This window comes from Opisthorchis viverrini (assembly GCF_000715545.1).
Source record: "Opisthorchis viverrini unplaced genomic scaffold opera_v5_33, whole genome shotgun sequence".
Lineage (NCBI taxonomy): Eukaryota > Metazoa > Platyhelminthes > Trematoda > Opisthorchiida > Opisthorchiidae > Opisthorchis > Opisthorchis viverrini.
Genome location: NW_008751689.1, coordinates 2,355,720 through 2,368,046, shown reverse-complemented (window position 1 = coordinate 2,368,046; position 12,327 = coordinate 2,355,720). Strand labels below are relative to the sequence as shown.

At 42.8% G+C, this 12,327-nt stretch overlaps 1 protein-coding gene across 1 annotated transcript in view; it reads right to left on the bottom strand.

Moving 5' to 3' along the window:
- Positions 1-2,592: 2,592 nt before the first annotated feature.
- The window catches only part of T265_02645 (hypothetical protein), a gene marked incomplete at both ends in the record, with an annotated part of 14,376 nt that continues 4,641 nt past the window's right edge, over positions 2,593-12,327 (bottom strand). The window contains 3 exons of the mRNA XM_009166943.1: positions 2,593-2,753; positions 2,808-2,929; positions 2,980-3,189. Of these exons, the coding sequence (XP_009165207.1) occupies positions 2,593-2,753; positions 2,808-2,929; positions 2,980-3,189 (493 nt within the window). The remainder of the gene's footprint in view (positions 2,754-2,807; positions 2,930-2,979; positions 3,190-12,327) is intronic.

The following is a 12,327-nucleotide window of genomic DNA, read 5'->3' as shown; positions in this document are numbered from 1 at the left end:
AAGTGGTAACTTGAAAGATTTTGCTCAAAGGTTTGTACGAAGAAAGAGTTATCTTCCCGGGAAATATAGGAGCTACGGTAAATGACTCCAAGAAGAGTAGGTTCGCTAACACACAGGATTTTTCAAACATGGCAACCCCAAAAACAATTGCACAGCTCTGTAAAAGAGGTCGGCTGGAGTGTGCAGGCTGGTGACCACGTACGAAACAAGGCTGGGTAACTGGAGTAGCTGTTCACGGGGATCTTAGCATCGAAAGTATCCAGTGTAAACCAGGTCTCCCCGCGATCAATTATGGGCGGTTGCATGGCAAAAAATTTGATAGATAGATTAGTTGTGAACAAGAAAGTCAACGCTTCGAAAGGTGAGATGGAGGGAGAGGTTTTAAGTCCCATAAAGTAAATCAACTAATTCGAGGTTGGCTTCCATACCCCAGCTTAAGGGAGGGGCTACGCAGCGTGCTTGCCTGTTTCGCACCTTGGCGATTCTAAAGCCGCTTGTTATTCTGTGAGGCTTCTTCGCCCTCTTTATCCGAAGCTATTGCTTTTATAGGAAACCTGGAGAGACTTGCTTCCGTAGGCGAGTATACCTTAAATTCAACAATAAATACGAGAACTGGCGAGGTTTGTGGACCACGGCAGTTGGAAAAGCAAGAGGTCAAGCAGCCCGAGGTCTCGTTTGTTACCCTTTCCCCGCAACAATTCTTCCTAAAGAGATTCTAATTAGCTTTGGAGACAGCAGCACCGAGGGGCGATTTTGCGAGTTTTAAACACGGTCGTTTTAGAAACTGATTTTCAGATGTACCAGAGGAGCCCTCATGCTTCTGTCCATTACGACGTCATAGCCATCCTTGGTGCAGCGTTAGAGAATGAGACTACCTTCTTGTTAGCCAAACGATTTGTTCGCAGAGGATTGTTCGTCATCAGTTTTGTCCAGTTTGCTACGCGCTTCGTTTTTGCACCTTTAAATGCCTTCATAAAGGTACCAGACTGCCTTTACCTGCCGCGAAGAAAACAGCTTTTTGCACTTTTTCTCCGAATTGAAATTGGTTTCATTGTTGACAAGTGCCTTGCTCATAGGGTGTATAGCTCCCTTGTGTCATAGTTTCATCACAAAACGGTTCGTTGTGGGCCTCGTCATGTTTGTGAATATACGGGTTCAAAGGGAAAGAGAAGAGTCATGTGACGAAAGTTCTTAATGCAGAGGTTACCTCTGTGCGTAAAAAGTCATAGCGAAACGCTTTGACTCAAAGAATGATTGGGACGACAAAAACGTTTGTCAAAGCGTTTGCACGATAGAAAAATGGAACAAATTACCGCCAGGAGAGATAATTCTTTATCCTCAAGTCCGCTGACAGTGTGACTCAAAGTCCGGCCGGACAAAAATGTCACATGCATAATACCAAGAAAAATCTAGCTATCTTCCTTCTTAATTCCTTAATGGCAACAGTGTTGAGTGGCGTGCATCTGATTTCCGCACATCATTTAGCAACGCTGCCCAAAACTATTCTGGATAACATGCTCCAGGCTACCGACGCGAAACGTGCTTCTCCAAACCCTCGTTTGCGATCCAAATATGGCTGCCAGTCACGCTTCAAAAGTGAATGAACCGACCCACGTTGTGCATTAATCATTCGTTTGTGGATGGTGTACGCCTGGTGGGCAATTGGACACGAGACGAAATGAGGACCATTTCTCATCAAGACATCCCAAACAATCTCAGTGAATAGCCACCTACTCCGCCGCGTTAAAAAAGCGTGCCATGTGGAGGTATATGTGTCGGCTGCGGTTAGAAATGCTTTGCGGGAAAATAGCTGTATGTTCATCAAACGTCGTGCCTGCTAATGGCATGGCGTGTGTAAAGTTGACACAGCGTAATGCCGCAGCTAAACAACGCTTTGGCAGCCCACATTTGTTACGGGGTTTTATTTAGTACAAACGACTTGGACAAGCTGAACAACTCTGCCACAAACACTTTGCATATGGGCGCAAACTGGTCGCTTTCAAAGAAGGCGTACACAACGGGTCGCCTGATCTCCACGCTACCCGCTACAAGAAAAACCTACAAACATATGGAATTCTCCTCCGCACTCAGAGAGAGATGATGCGGAAACGTAGTAACTATTGAAACTTCGATTTCGTGTCCAGGCAGATTTTTTGTACGTCCAAGCAAACAATGCACGTCTATGGCAAATTTAGTGTTTCAAATATAATTGTACATTCTCGAGGGAAATCTTTCCAGGTTGAGATTCTTTTAAGCAGAAATTTTGAGTGGATTTTCAAGACCTTCTTTTCATGATGGTTGATACTTCTGTTGTTTGGTGCCTCATGACAGTGCCAGGTTGATAATAATCGGAGAGAAAATCTCATCGATTACTCGTGTAAAAATAAGCAGCTCCAAATATCCCGGAGTTTCTCATGTAACCCGTTTAGACCTTCCCTCCCATGCCGTCTCGACATGTGGATCCTTGTTTTCCTATTGGACGTAGCCACGCTCTTTAGCCGTAATGCCTCATACAGCCCTACCGACTCGACGAAAATTAGGACTTTTCATTGCGGTCGTTATGATAGCTGCACGCGGTGTTGCCTCCCCTGTCTACTTTTCGTAACTGCTCGGGCCGCGTCTATGCACGACGCTGGGTATGATATCTTGGCTATGTAATCTGACGGCTGATGAACATGAGGCCTCGACTATATGTGACAGTGTGACTTCTAATCGCCTGGCGTGTGTAAAGTTGGCACAGTGTAATGCCGCAACTAAACGCGGATTTTGTAGATCACATTTGTGTCGTCATTTTATTCATTACGAACTAGTTGGACAAGCTGAACAACTTTGTAACAACAACTTTGCATATGGGCGCAAAGTGGTCGTTTTCAGAGATGGCGTACACGACGGGTCGCCCGATCCCCATGCTGTACGCTGCAAGAGAAACCTACAACCTATACCTACATACTCCAGTCCAGGTGTTTTAAAAGTATCTACCTAAGACAACTGGCGTCATGCGTGGTATTGACGTTGGCGACGTCTGAAAGGCATCGAAATCGAGCGATCCGTTGTGTGAGAGCAAAACGAATGTGGCCGAAGCGGTCGTTGACAGATTCCAACAAAAGTACACGGCCACATTCACGGAGCCTTGTGAGGAAAGATGGCATATCATCTAACCCAGTGAACAAAACATAGACAACAAGCCACCTAACAAAGGAGCTTGGTATTCAACGCGTTAGTTGGAAACATCACCCTTCCATATTTATCTACACCATAATACCACACATTCGATCATGGTGTTCCGGAATTCGGCAAGGCGCTGTCGCAGATCATGGGTTGGTGGACCGGGAGTCTGCCAAGGAGGGTCTCTCAGACCGGACTGTTTGTTCCAGGTTGGTGGGACATCCCCACCAAAGAATAATCATAAAATCGAAAATAAAAGCTTTATTGAATCAAGTACAGAATATCCTATCTATCACCAGATGTGAACTAGGTCTTCTAGTTGCGACGAATTCCTTGGTCCAGTCTAGTTGGGGCTGGAATCCTACTGCTAATGTGGAAAACTTTGTCATTTATACGCCGCGAGTGGGTGCTTTTCGAACTTGCGCATACAACATAACGTAACAACTCTTAATTCACTCTTTTAAAGTATTTCTAAATGCAAACAGGAAGGAAGAACGGTGGAGGAACCAGTTTTCATATGGAACCTCTCTTCGCATTTAGAGACCGATCACGCCGAAACATGGTAACTATTTAAAATGAGATTTCGTGCCTTGGTAGACTTTGTATGGTTTCAGACGAACCATGCAGGTTTAGGACAAATTTAGGGTGTCCAATCTAATTGGACATTTTTGAGGCAATTCTTTCCAAGCTTGGGCTACTTTTAGGCAGAAATTTTGGGTGGATTTTAAAGATCGGCTAGTGATATTCTGCTTTTCTTGCTGGTTATTTCTTTTGTTGTTTGCTGCTTCGTGACGAGGTCAGATTAATGAGAATCGGAGAGAAAATCCTATTGATTATGCGTGTGAAAATTTAGAATATGGACACAGCCTGGAGTATCTTTCCTAACCCGTTGAAGCTTTACCTCCCATCCTATCTCGTAATGTGGATCTTTGGTTTCAGATTGCTCCAAAGTTCTGGAGACCACTATAGAGAAGATGCGTAGAACCAAGTTTCAATGGGTAGCACTTTCTCATCTTGTACTACGAACGGTTTTCATACACAACGGACTGTTTCTGGTGGTACGCAGTTATCTGGACCTCATCATGCTGCACCTTCTTTAGATGAAACCCGAAACACTGTGCAAAATCGCCAGCACAGTGAACGGCTACGACATGTGTAGAGGAACTCAGGGAGCTCCTGGTCTAGAGAGACACAGAAGCTGTTAGACCTACAGATCGGCGTCTTCGCGGTCACCTCATTAAGCTTTGCACGCCACCATGCTGGACAAAGGTTCTTTCAGGATAAATACATTTGAAGTAGGAGACCGCACAGAGTTCAAGAGTAAGGCCTTCTTATGGACTAGTTATCTGGATGCAAAGATGATAACATGATTTCTGATCACTTTGGAAGGGATCAAATTGAGCACGCAGCTGGACAACCCATAGGCTCACACTCACTTGCCTTGTTTTTCTCTTGGATCTGTACTTATCGTTGCTAATAACGGAGTAAGCACCAAGTACCATCTAAAATTCAGTCATGTCGCTCGTGAAATTGCCGGAGGATGAGAAAGAGGTGAACCAGAATTTACATCAGGTGTCGCAAGAAGATCTATCACTTCTCAAGCGGATCCGGAAACGGAAACCAGAACGACTGGGATGCGAGTTCGCTGAGCGTAACTTCTCACAGGGTTTAAACCCCAAATTTTGCCTGAACTTTTGACGAGTCACATAAAAACACAAAACAAGTCAATAGTTCGAAATCTGTCAGGTAGGTTGCTAAAGTTTCAGGTCTCGAAATGCGAGTGCCAACCTTTCTAAAGAACTAATGAGTATATTGTTCTGCCGAGGTGTGCAAAATCTTAGTAGGTAACTTGATTTCGGTGAAGGAAATTTTCGACCCGTGCACTTTTTGTGCTGAGAGCTGCAAGCATTCAGCTAGCGCTGCCAATGCAACAGCTCGACCTACGGCAATAAAACGCTTGGGAGATTCCGTGCTGTATTCTGATCGCTATGTAGTCAAATAAATATTTCCTCATTTTCTTGAAAATCTGGTTACCTCAAGCCAACCGAACTAGGTCGTAAAGTTAACGATCCCCAGTTTCGAGAGCCGTTGCTTCTATGAGCTTGCCGTTGACATTAAATAGTGAGTTGATAATAACGTACTCACCACATATAAGTAGTCAAACTGGTAAATTAAATTTATTGCATCTTCATAGATAGGTGGCTCGTTGTTCCGGGTTGTTTTCATCACTTTGAGATCTACATCGACTTCCACTGAGCAAGTTAGCGTGATGAAATATGGAGATATGCCTTTTTGTAACTGAGGTGCTTACAATGACAGTGGCCAAATGTTCGCACCTTCGGTCGGCGATATTGGACTGCTACCATTTGTCGCTCCTCACTGTTGGACGGAAGAGATGGGACTTGGTACGTTCGTTCGGTGTGCAGAATTCGTTGGTTTCTTACCCATATATCCTGTAGGTAGTACACGTGTAGCCCAACTTATTGCTGATGCTCATAAAGATTTTGATGCGTCTCGACGCCCTGGTCTGCGGATGTGGCAGAATATGTATGATTGTTTGCTCTACTCTGGTGCCATCTGTTAACAGAGCAATAGTTAGCCGTGACCGTGTTATTTCCCTGGGCACTATTTCGTCATAATCTGTCTCTGCTAAACCACAAGTTCTTTCGCCTGATTTCATGACAACGCAAAGCTGTTTTCAGAATAAATAACAAGCAAGAGACAGTTAACACAATAACACACTTACGTGCCTGCTGCTCCATGCTCGTCAGATGACGCTGTATGAATATCTAACCATTATAGTCAGGGAATGCCCGAATGATCTTACCTATGACCGAACATAAAAACTGTTTCTGTAACAATATTCAGTTATTAGAGTGTTTTTCTTCACACAACGACCAATCCAAAATTGGTTTGGTGAAAAAACAGTTCCACAAGATTGGTGAAACTTTCTTCTGAGGAATCAACACTCGAGGATCAGGCCAACCAATACAAGGCCACGTGATGTGGTTTCTGTGACTGATGGATGAGCGGTGATATATTTTGGCTAACTGAGAGCTAATCACACTGCTTTTCAGCCACTCATCGCCGAACGGTGTCCCATCAGTGGTCGAAAAGCCGCGGGTTCAAAACTCTCTGAGTTGCGTGAGATGTGCACTGCTGGAGATTCGCAATATGGATAAAACAGATGTACGGTGCTTCCTGGCTTTTCAGTGTAGATCGGCGTCACTGAGAGGGCAAAATATCAATTGAAATATATTTCCAGCGAATGAGCCGAGAACGAATGGCGAAAAGTTTGAAAATTTACAAATTAGACACTGATAGTCCTTTCGAAAAGTATGAACTAAACAACATCTTTTAGCCAACCGGCACGTTAATCCAGGTTATTCTTGACTTTTTACTGTTTGGTTGCACAAACACAAGTTCTGCTTACTACAACGTAATTTGTAGGAAAAAAGAACACGTTTCTAACCTAGGAGCCGTGTAGGCTGGAGCACACCACGTACCGACGCACAACTGTGCTTGTTTTGTACTGTTCAGCGAGGCCCTGATTAGAGTGGACTAAGCATGTTGAACACTTTACTGGAGTTGAGTCAGTGGGCTGGTAAAACAAACAAAGGTTTACTTTGTCAAACATACAACAACAACACTACAATGATGACTCGTCACGTAGTGCGGATATGCAGCAAACTTGTGAACTAGTACAATTTCGAACCGAACCTCGAATGTACAGCGCCTGGTTTACCGATATTTCAGAGCAACTAGAGAGTGGGTTGAAGTTACGACTATGGCCTGTGAAGGAATGCAAATATGGATTGGGTAAACATTGTTTCGAACAAGTTAAGTCGGTGGACAAATAGTTGCCTATGGGAAGCACATTTTACACTCCTTTAGGACTTGAAATACGCTCATTTGCAAACCAATTTGATTTTGCGGGAGACTCATCTGGAACCAAGCTGAATCCCTCATTCATGATGTTTTCAAGTGAAGGGCAAAACCGGTCGTGGGCTGTCGAAGAATTTCTACCAACCTCATGACTAGTGCATTACGCATCTAGGTCTCGTTTAATTAGCTTAGTAAAGTGAAGTGATTTTTTCATGCTCTGTGGCTGCGTCAAAATGGTGCAAACTTAGTTCGTCTCTTATCACCTGAGGTACAACCATCAATCCGAGACCGAGTTTCAGCACGGTGGTGTTATTTTGTTAATTTATTTTTCTCAAGGTTCTTGGTTAACTCTTTTATACGGCCAAGGGTATGCATTCCAAGTGAGGGAGAATTTGTATTGGAACGAAGAAAGAAGATCGCAAGTTCACGCGTTGACAGAAATTTTACCCCTCCCCCAATAGAAACAGTGGTACACTTTGCTTACGTTGAAGTGCATTTGATTTTTGTGGGGCCGGTTCGTACCAATCGATTACAGTTTTCACCTTGGTGGTAACCAGTTTTCACGGAAAGCCCAATAAGAAACCTAAAGGTATAACTATAAAGTGATATCGTTGCGTGGGAGACCGTTCCAGGTAATAACCTCTTTACCACCCACTGTTTTTTTCTTGACGGGGACTTATAGCATGATAATCTTTAAAGCCTAATGATGATTGTTACGTAAAGACGTAATATCCCATAATCACACGCAACCAGGCATTCATAAAATGGTGGTCATACACAGCAGTACTTCGAGGTTCGTGCTCGCTCATTTGCGAAAGAATCGCATTGTTGCTTGATTGCGATAATCGCTGACTTATGTACTCTTCGCATCACGTCTGAGTAGACGTACAAATTTCGAACTGTGACAAAACATGGCCTAAAAGATTTTTGGGTTATGAGCCATGGTCTGCTTGGGACAAGTACCTAGTGACCAACAATCGAACTTTACGCCTGCTTGTTTCGTCAGTCCCTATCTCTCTTTCAAATACCTCTCTGAAAGCCCCCACTTATCCATTTGTGAAAACAGGATTCTGTTCGCAACTGCACATGAACGACGTACGCTGACATTTCTTGAAGTTCTACCAAGTCCATATGGAATGGCGGTACGACACGATCTTCGTTGGTAGTACTGCTTCAAAGAATCTTAACAGTATGATGACTGGAAAGTTAGTGACTGCGACGGAATGGAATGGAGTCAACTATGTCAATGAACAGGATTTTCTCAACTAAATTAACACCAGAATGACTATGTGGTTACTGCGTTTCGACACTCTCGGGGAAACTACATATGTAAGATAAAATGCCGTCTTTTATTCTGAAATGTTTTTAGCCGTTTCCGAACGTTTTATCCCTTTCCTTTGAGGTCGGCGTGCACACGAGGGTATCTAAAAAAGTTGTAAAAACAAGGACGGCTGCGGCCCCCTCAAACCGGAATAAAGTTTTGCGTTTAACCCAAAAATATCATTTAGAATTTATCACGTGTATGAACCAGTAAACAGATGATATTGAACAGTTAATCAACTCCGAACACTTGAAAATCCATGCTGAAAATAGTCAATGACTTTAATGCCAAATGGGATTCGACGAGTGGCTAATTTATTTTCACAAACTTTAGACAAACCTACGATACGAAGAACAAATGGATGGGAAAGAATAAGAGAAATTCAGTGCCAGAATGCTCTGAGCCTGTCTACACATTCAACCAGGTCATTTAGGATCACTAAACCCAAGACTTGATTTGGGATAACAGTGAGTCCAACTGTGGTGGACTGTCTGCCACATGTCTCGTTGGGTCCACCATCTCGGGTTGTAGTTTTGGTTGTTGCTATAATGTAAACAGTTCTGACAGGCTGTGACCCTTCCGCATCCAGCCTGTGGCATAAATGGGCTGCGGACAGTAGCTACGGCACTGGTGTCGTTTCACAGTCCGAGGTACATTCAGATTACGGGGCATTCGTCATGACTATTCGAATTCATTGCAGTTTTAAATAAGTGCTGGATTTGTGGACATTGATCTTCACAAGGTAGATACGCTGTAACGAAAGTCAGGAGGCCTGGAGTGTCAATGTTGACGGCATCCTCCTTGCAAACTACTCGAATCATGGACATCCTGTTTGAAAAACTATGTGAATTCATGTGCATTGTGATTTTGCACGTGGGGATGGTGTGGATCCATTAGTTACCAAGTCAAACGAGAAATATTAGTAGTCAATTAATTACTTAGCCTAAAGTATGACCTTCCAAACGGTTACAGCGACGCCTGCGCATTCTGATACGGTGTAGACTTAGTCTGGTACACAACAAGTACACAACAGGGTCACCTACCATTTGGTGTCCACCATTTGTAGTATTATTTACTATCAGTTCTTGAACAAGGCCAAAGGAACATCTACACCTAATGGGGTTTACCTTGTATTCACTGCCTCTTTGGTGTTTAATGTTGCGGCCCAAGTTCGCATGCTTAAACAGCCTATCTGGTGGATTCGTTTGACATAAACGGCTCTGTGCTTGGCGACAGTGAGATTATTACCGCACAAGTTATACCACCAGCTGTGAATCACAGCTATTATTTCAACCACAGCACATCTCCCAATTAATTCCTCAACAATCATGGTCAAACTCGTGTTTGTTTTTGTACTCAGCTTTGTACTACAAAATGAAAATAAGTTTTACCCAAATGGAAACTTCTTTAATGAGATCAAAGAGACAGAATGCAGGACCGACTTTCATTACTGGTTGTAGTTTGTCAGCTGAAGAGAACAAAATCCACCAATAATCAGGCATGACGGACCAGCAGTAATTTAGCCCTACGCTGGTGTTCCTGCTGTGAAAAATCTATAATGTGCGGCGTCTTATTACAAGGCTGAGAGACAAAAATTTACAGTCCAACCTGCTGGAGCCATAGCTTGGATTCACATTGACTTTCTCCTGCACCAGCGTGATTCACTGTTATTTTGAAAATGAAATTTTGTCTCAGTATGGAAAGGATTTTGTTTTGTGTCGTTCTAGACCACAAGTTGTGTCGTTGGTTTTAAGCTGCTCTCAACTCGATACGAGTTTTCTACTGTATATAGGCTCGGGATCGGGAGATACTCCATGTGTGTGTGTGTGGTTCTTATGGAGAGGTTTCACAGTGTGGGCACACATTCTGATGTATGGGGAATAGTCTCCAACATAGTAGTATGTACAGAGCTCAGCATAAAAGTTATTGGATAAGCCATTCGGAGCAAAAGGAGAAAGTGAAGCCGATTTCTACAAAACCAAACAGTATTGGTCCGAATCCTTTATGCCTACTTTTTGGTAGGGAAAAAACTTTTATACTCTTAAATATTGAATCAGGTTTACATTAGTTTCCAAGCTAATGGATCTACCTGAAACTGAAATCAGCGCTTAGAAAGTAATCAAAGCTTCTGATTTTCTACCAAAGTATCGGATGATTTTGAGAACCATGAAATTTAAAGGAACTGAAATTCTTCACAGTTCGATTGAATGAATCCAGTTCACATGGTAGCTGCCTTATTTTACTGTTCTCAATATAGTACCCTTCTAAGTCATTACAATTTCATTCGAAACTGATCATTGTAAATACATCATCATTTTGCGACGGGGTGGATACGTCCTTCATACTCACCTCCATCTATACGACTTTTAACGGGTAACTGATATCTCCTGATGGGATTAGTTGGTTGATGGCGAGCTTAAGCATAAATTCTTTGGTCCGTTCACGATCTGTGCTGCATTGTGGTCTGCATTCCTTGCCTTCCTTTAGTTTATTAGACAACTTCCGGTAGATTTGATCATTGTCCTGATTGGCTGTTCACATTATGTGTTGCGTTGTGGTCTTCTTCTTCTGAGTTGACTGATTATGGAACCGAGTGACCATGCACTGCTGATGTCTCTACGATTTGAAAGTAAATGGCCAAGCTCGGCAAACAGATCAACGACACCTGATCTGCGACCAAATCTCGCATCATGGCTATCGCTGTTTTGATATATTGACGAAATGATTAAATATGATCATGGTGGGCTGCTTCAAACTCCAGTAAAGCGATTTTGTTGCGTAGACTATTTGTACAAGACTAGTTTTGGACTGGGGGTGGGAGAAACCCGAAGCCACGTTTAGCTCTCCACTATCCCATTTGTTCTGTGAGGTAATCCATGCGAAACGAGGACAGTTGAAAGAACATGGGTAGTGTGTGAGACGCATTGGTTGATTTTCACGTTTGGCACCATATTTGGTTGGGGAATAACACTTATTTTCACCTAAAAGAGTTTTAACCCCTGAACATTTTGGAGACATTTCAAGATGAGGAAATAATATCCCATCGTAACCCCTAAGCTGTTGTATCTAAGCTTGAAAGAGATAAAACGCCGTATATATCTGACCGCATAAAATGGATCAAATGGCAATGATGACTTCCTATCTGAACATATTATTAGGTGTATAAATGTCATCTATGCAACAATCTTGGAAACGGCTAATTGTAAGGAGTGGAAACCTAGCCGGCAGGAAGGGAGTGCTCAAGCTGAGGGTATCCGTGAACATAGGATATACCTCTAAAAATCGGACCAGTGTAGTTTTCTCAGTTAGACTGTGATTTCGAAACATCCACTGTTTGTGTACCCGGTGTTGACAAGTTGTTTATGTCTGATGTTTCTATACCAATTGAGGTTTCTATTTTTCTGTGGAGACCTGAAGGTAGACAATATTACGATAGACTGTTGGCATTAAAGTGTCTGTTTACCGGTCAAATTTGTTCGTGAACATATGTTCTTCACTACATTGGAGATGGCTATCAGAAACTAGCCCCCATTCCTGCGTGAATTTCAGTTCTCCTGACCGCTTATAGCTCATTTTGACATTGCAGACCAAAGTGTAGAAATGATTAATCTGCCAATGGGTTATGTTAGTTTCCCCTCTGCAACTCCTGACTGTACTAATTGCTTTTAATGTGTATTCAGTTTTGCGTTGGCGCCACTTTTGTAACCTATGACCACAATTTTCAAATACCCTCATCTTGTTCTTAGTATTAAAGTAAAATCTGTTGCAAACCGGTTGAGAACGATTCTTTGACAGTATGCCTACTTTGGCCCAATTGTTCGGACAGAGAATTGTGATTATGCCTTCCTTTCAAGCCCCTTAGATGCAAACAAATCTGTGCAAAGCCCTATCATCATCATCATCTTCATCATCATCATCATCATCATCATCATCATCATCATCATTATTATTATTAT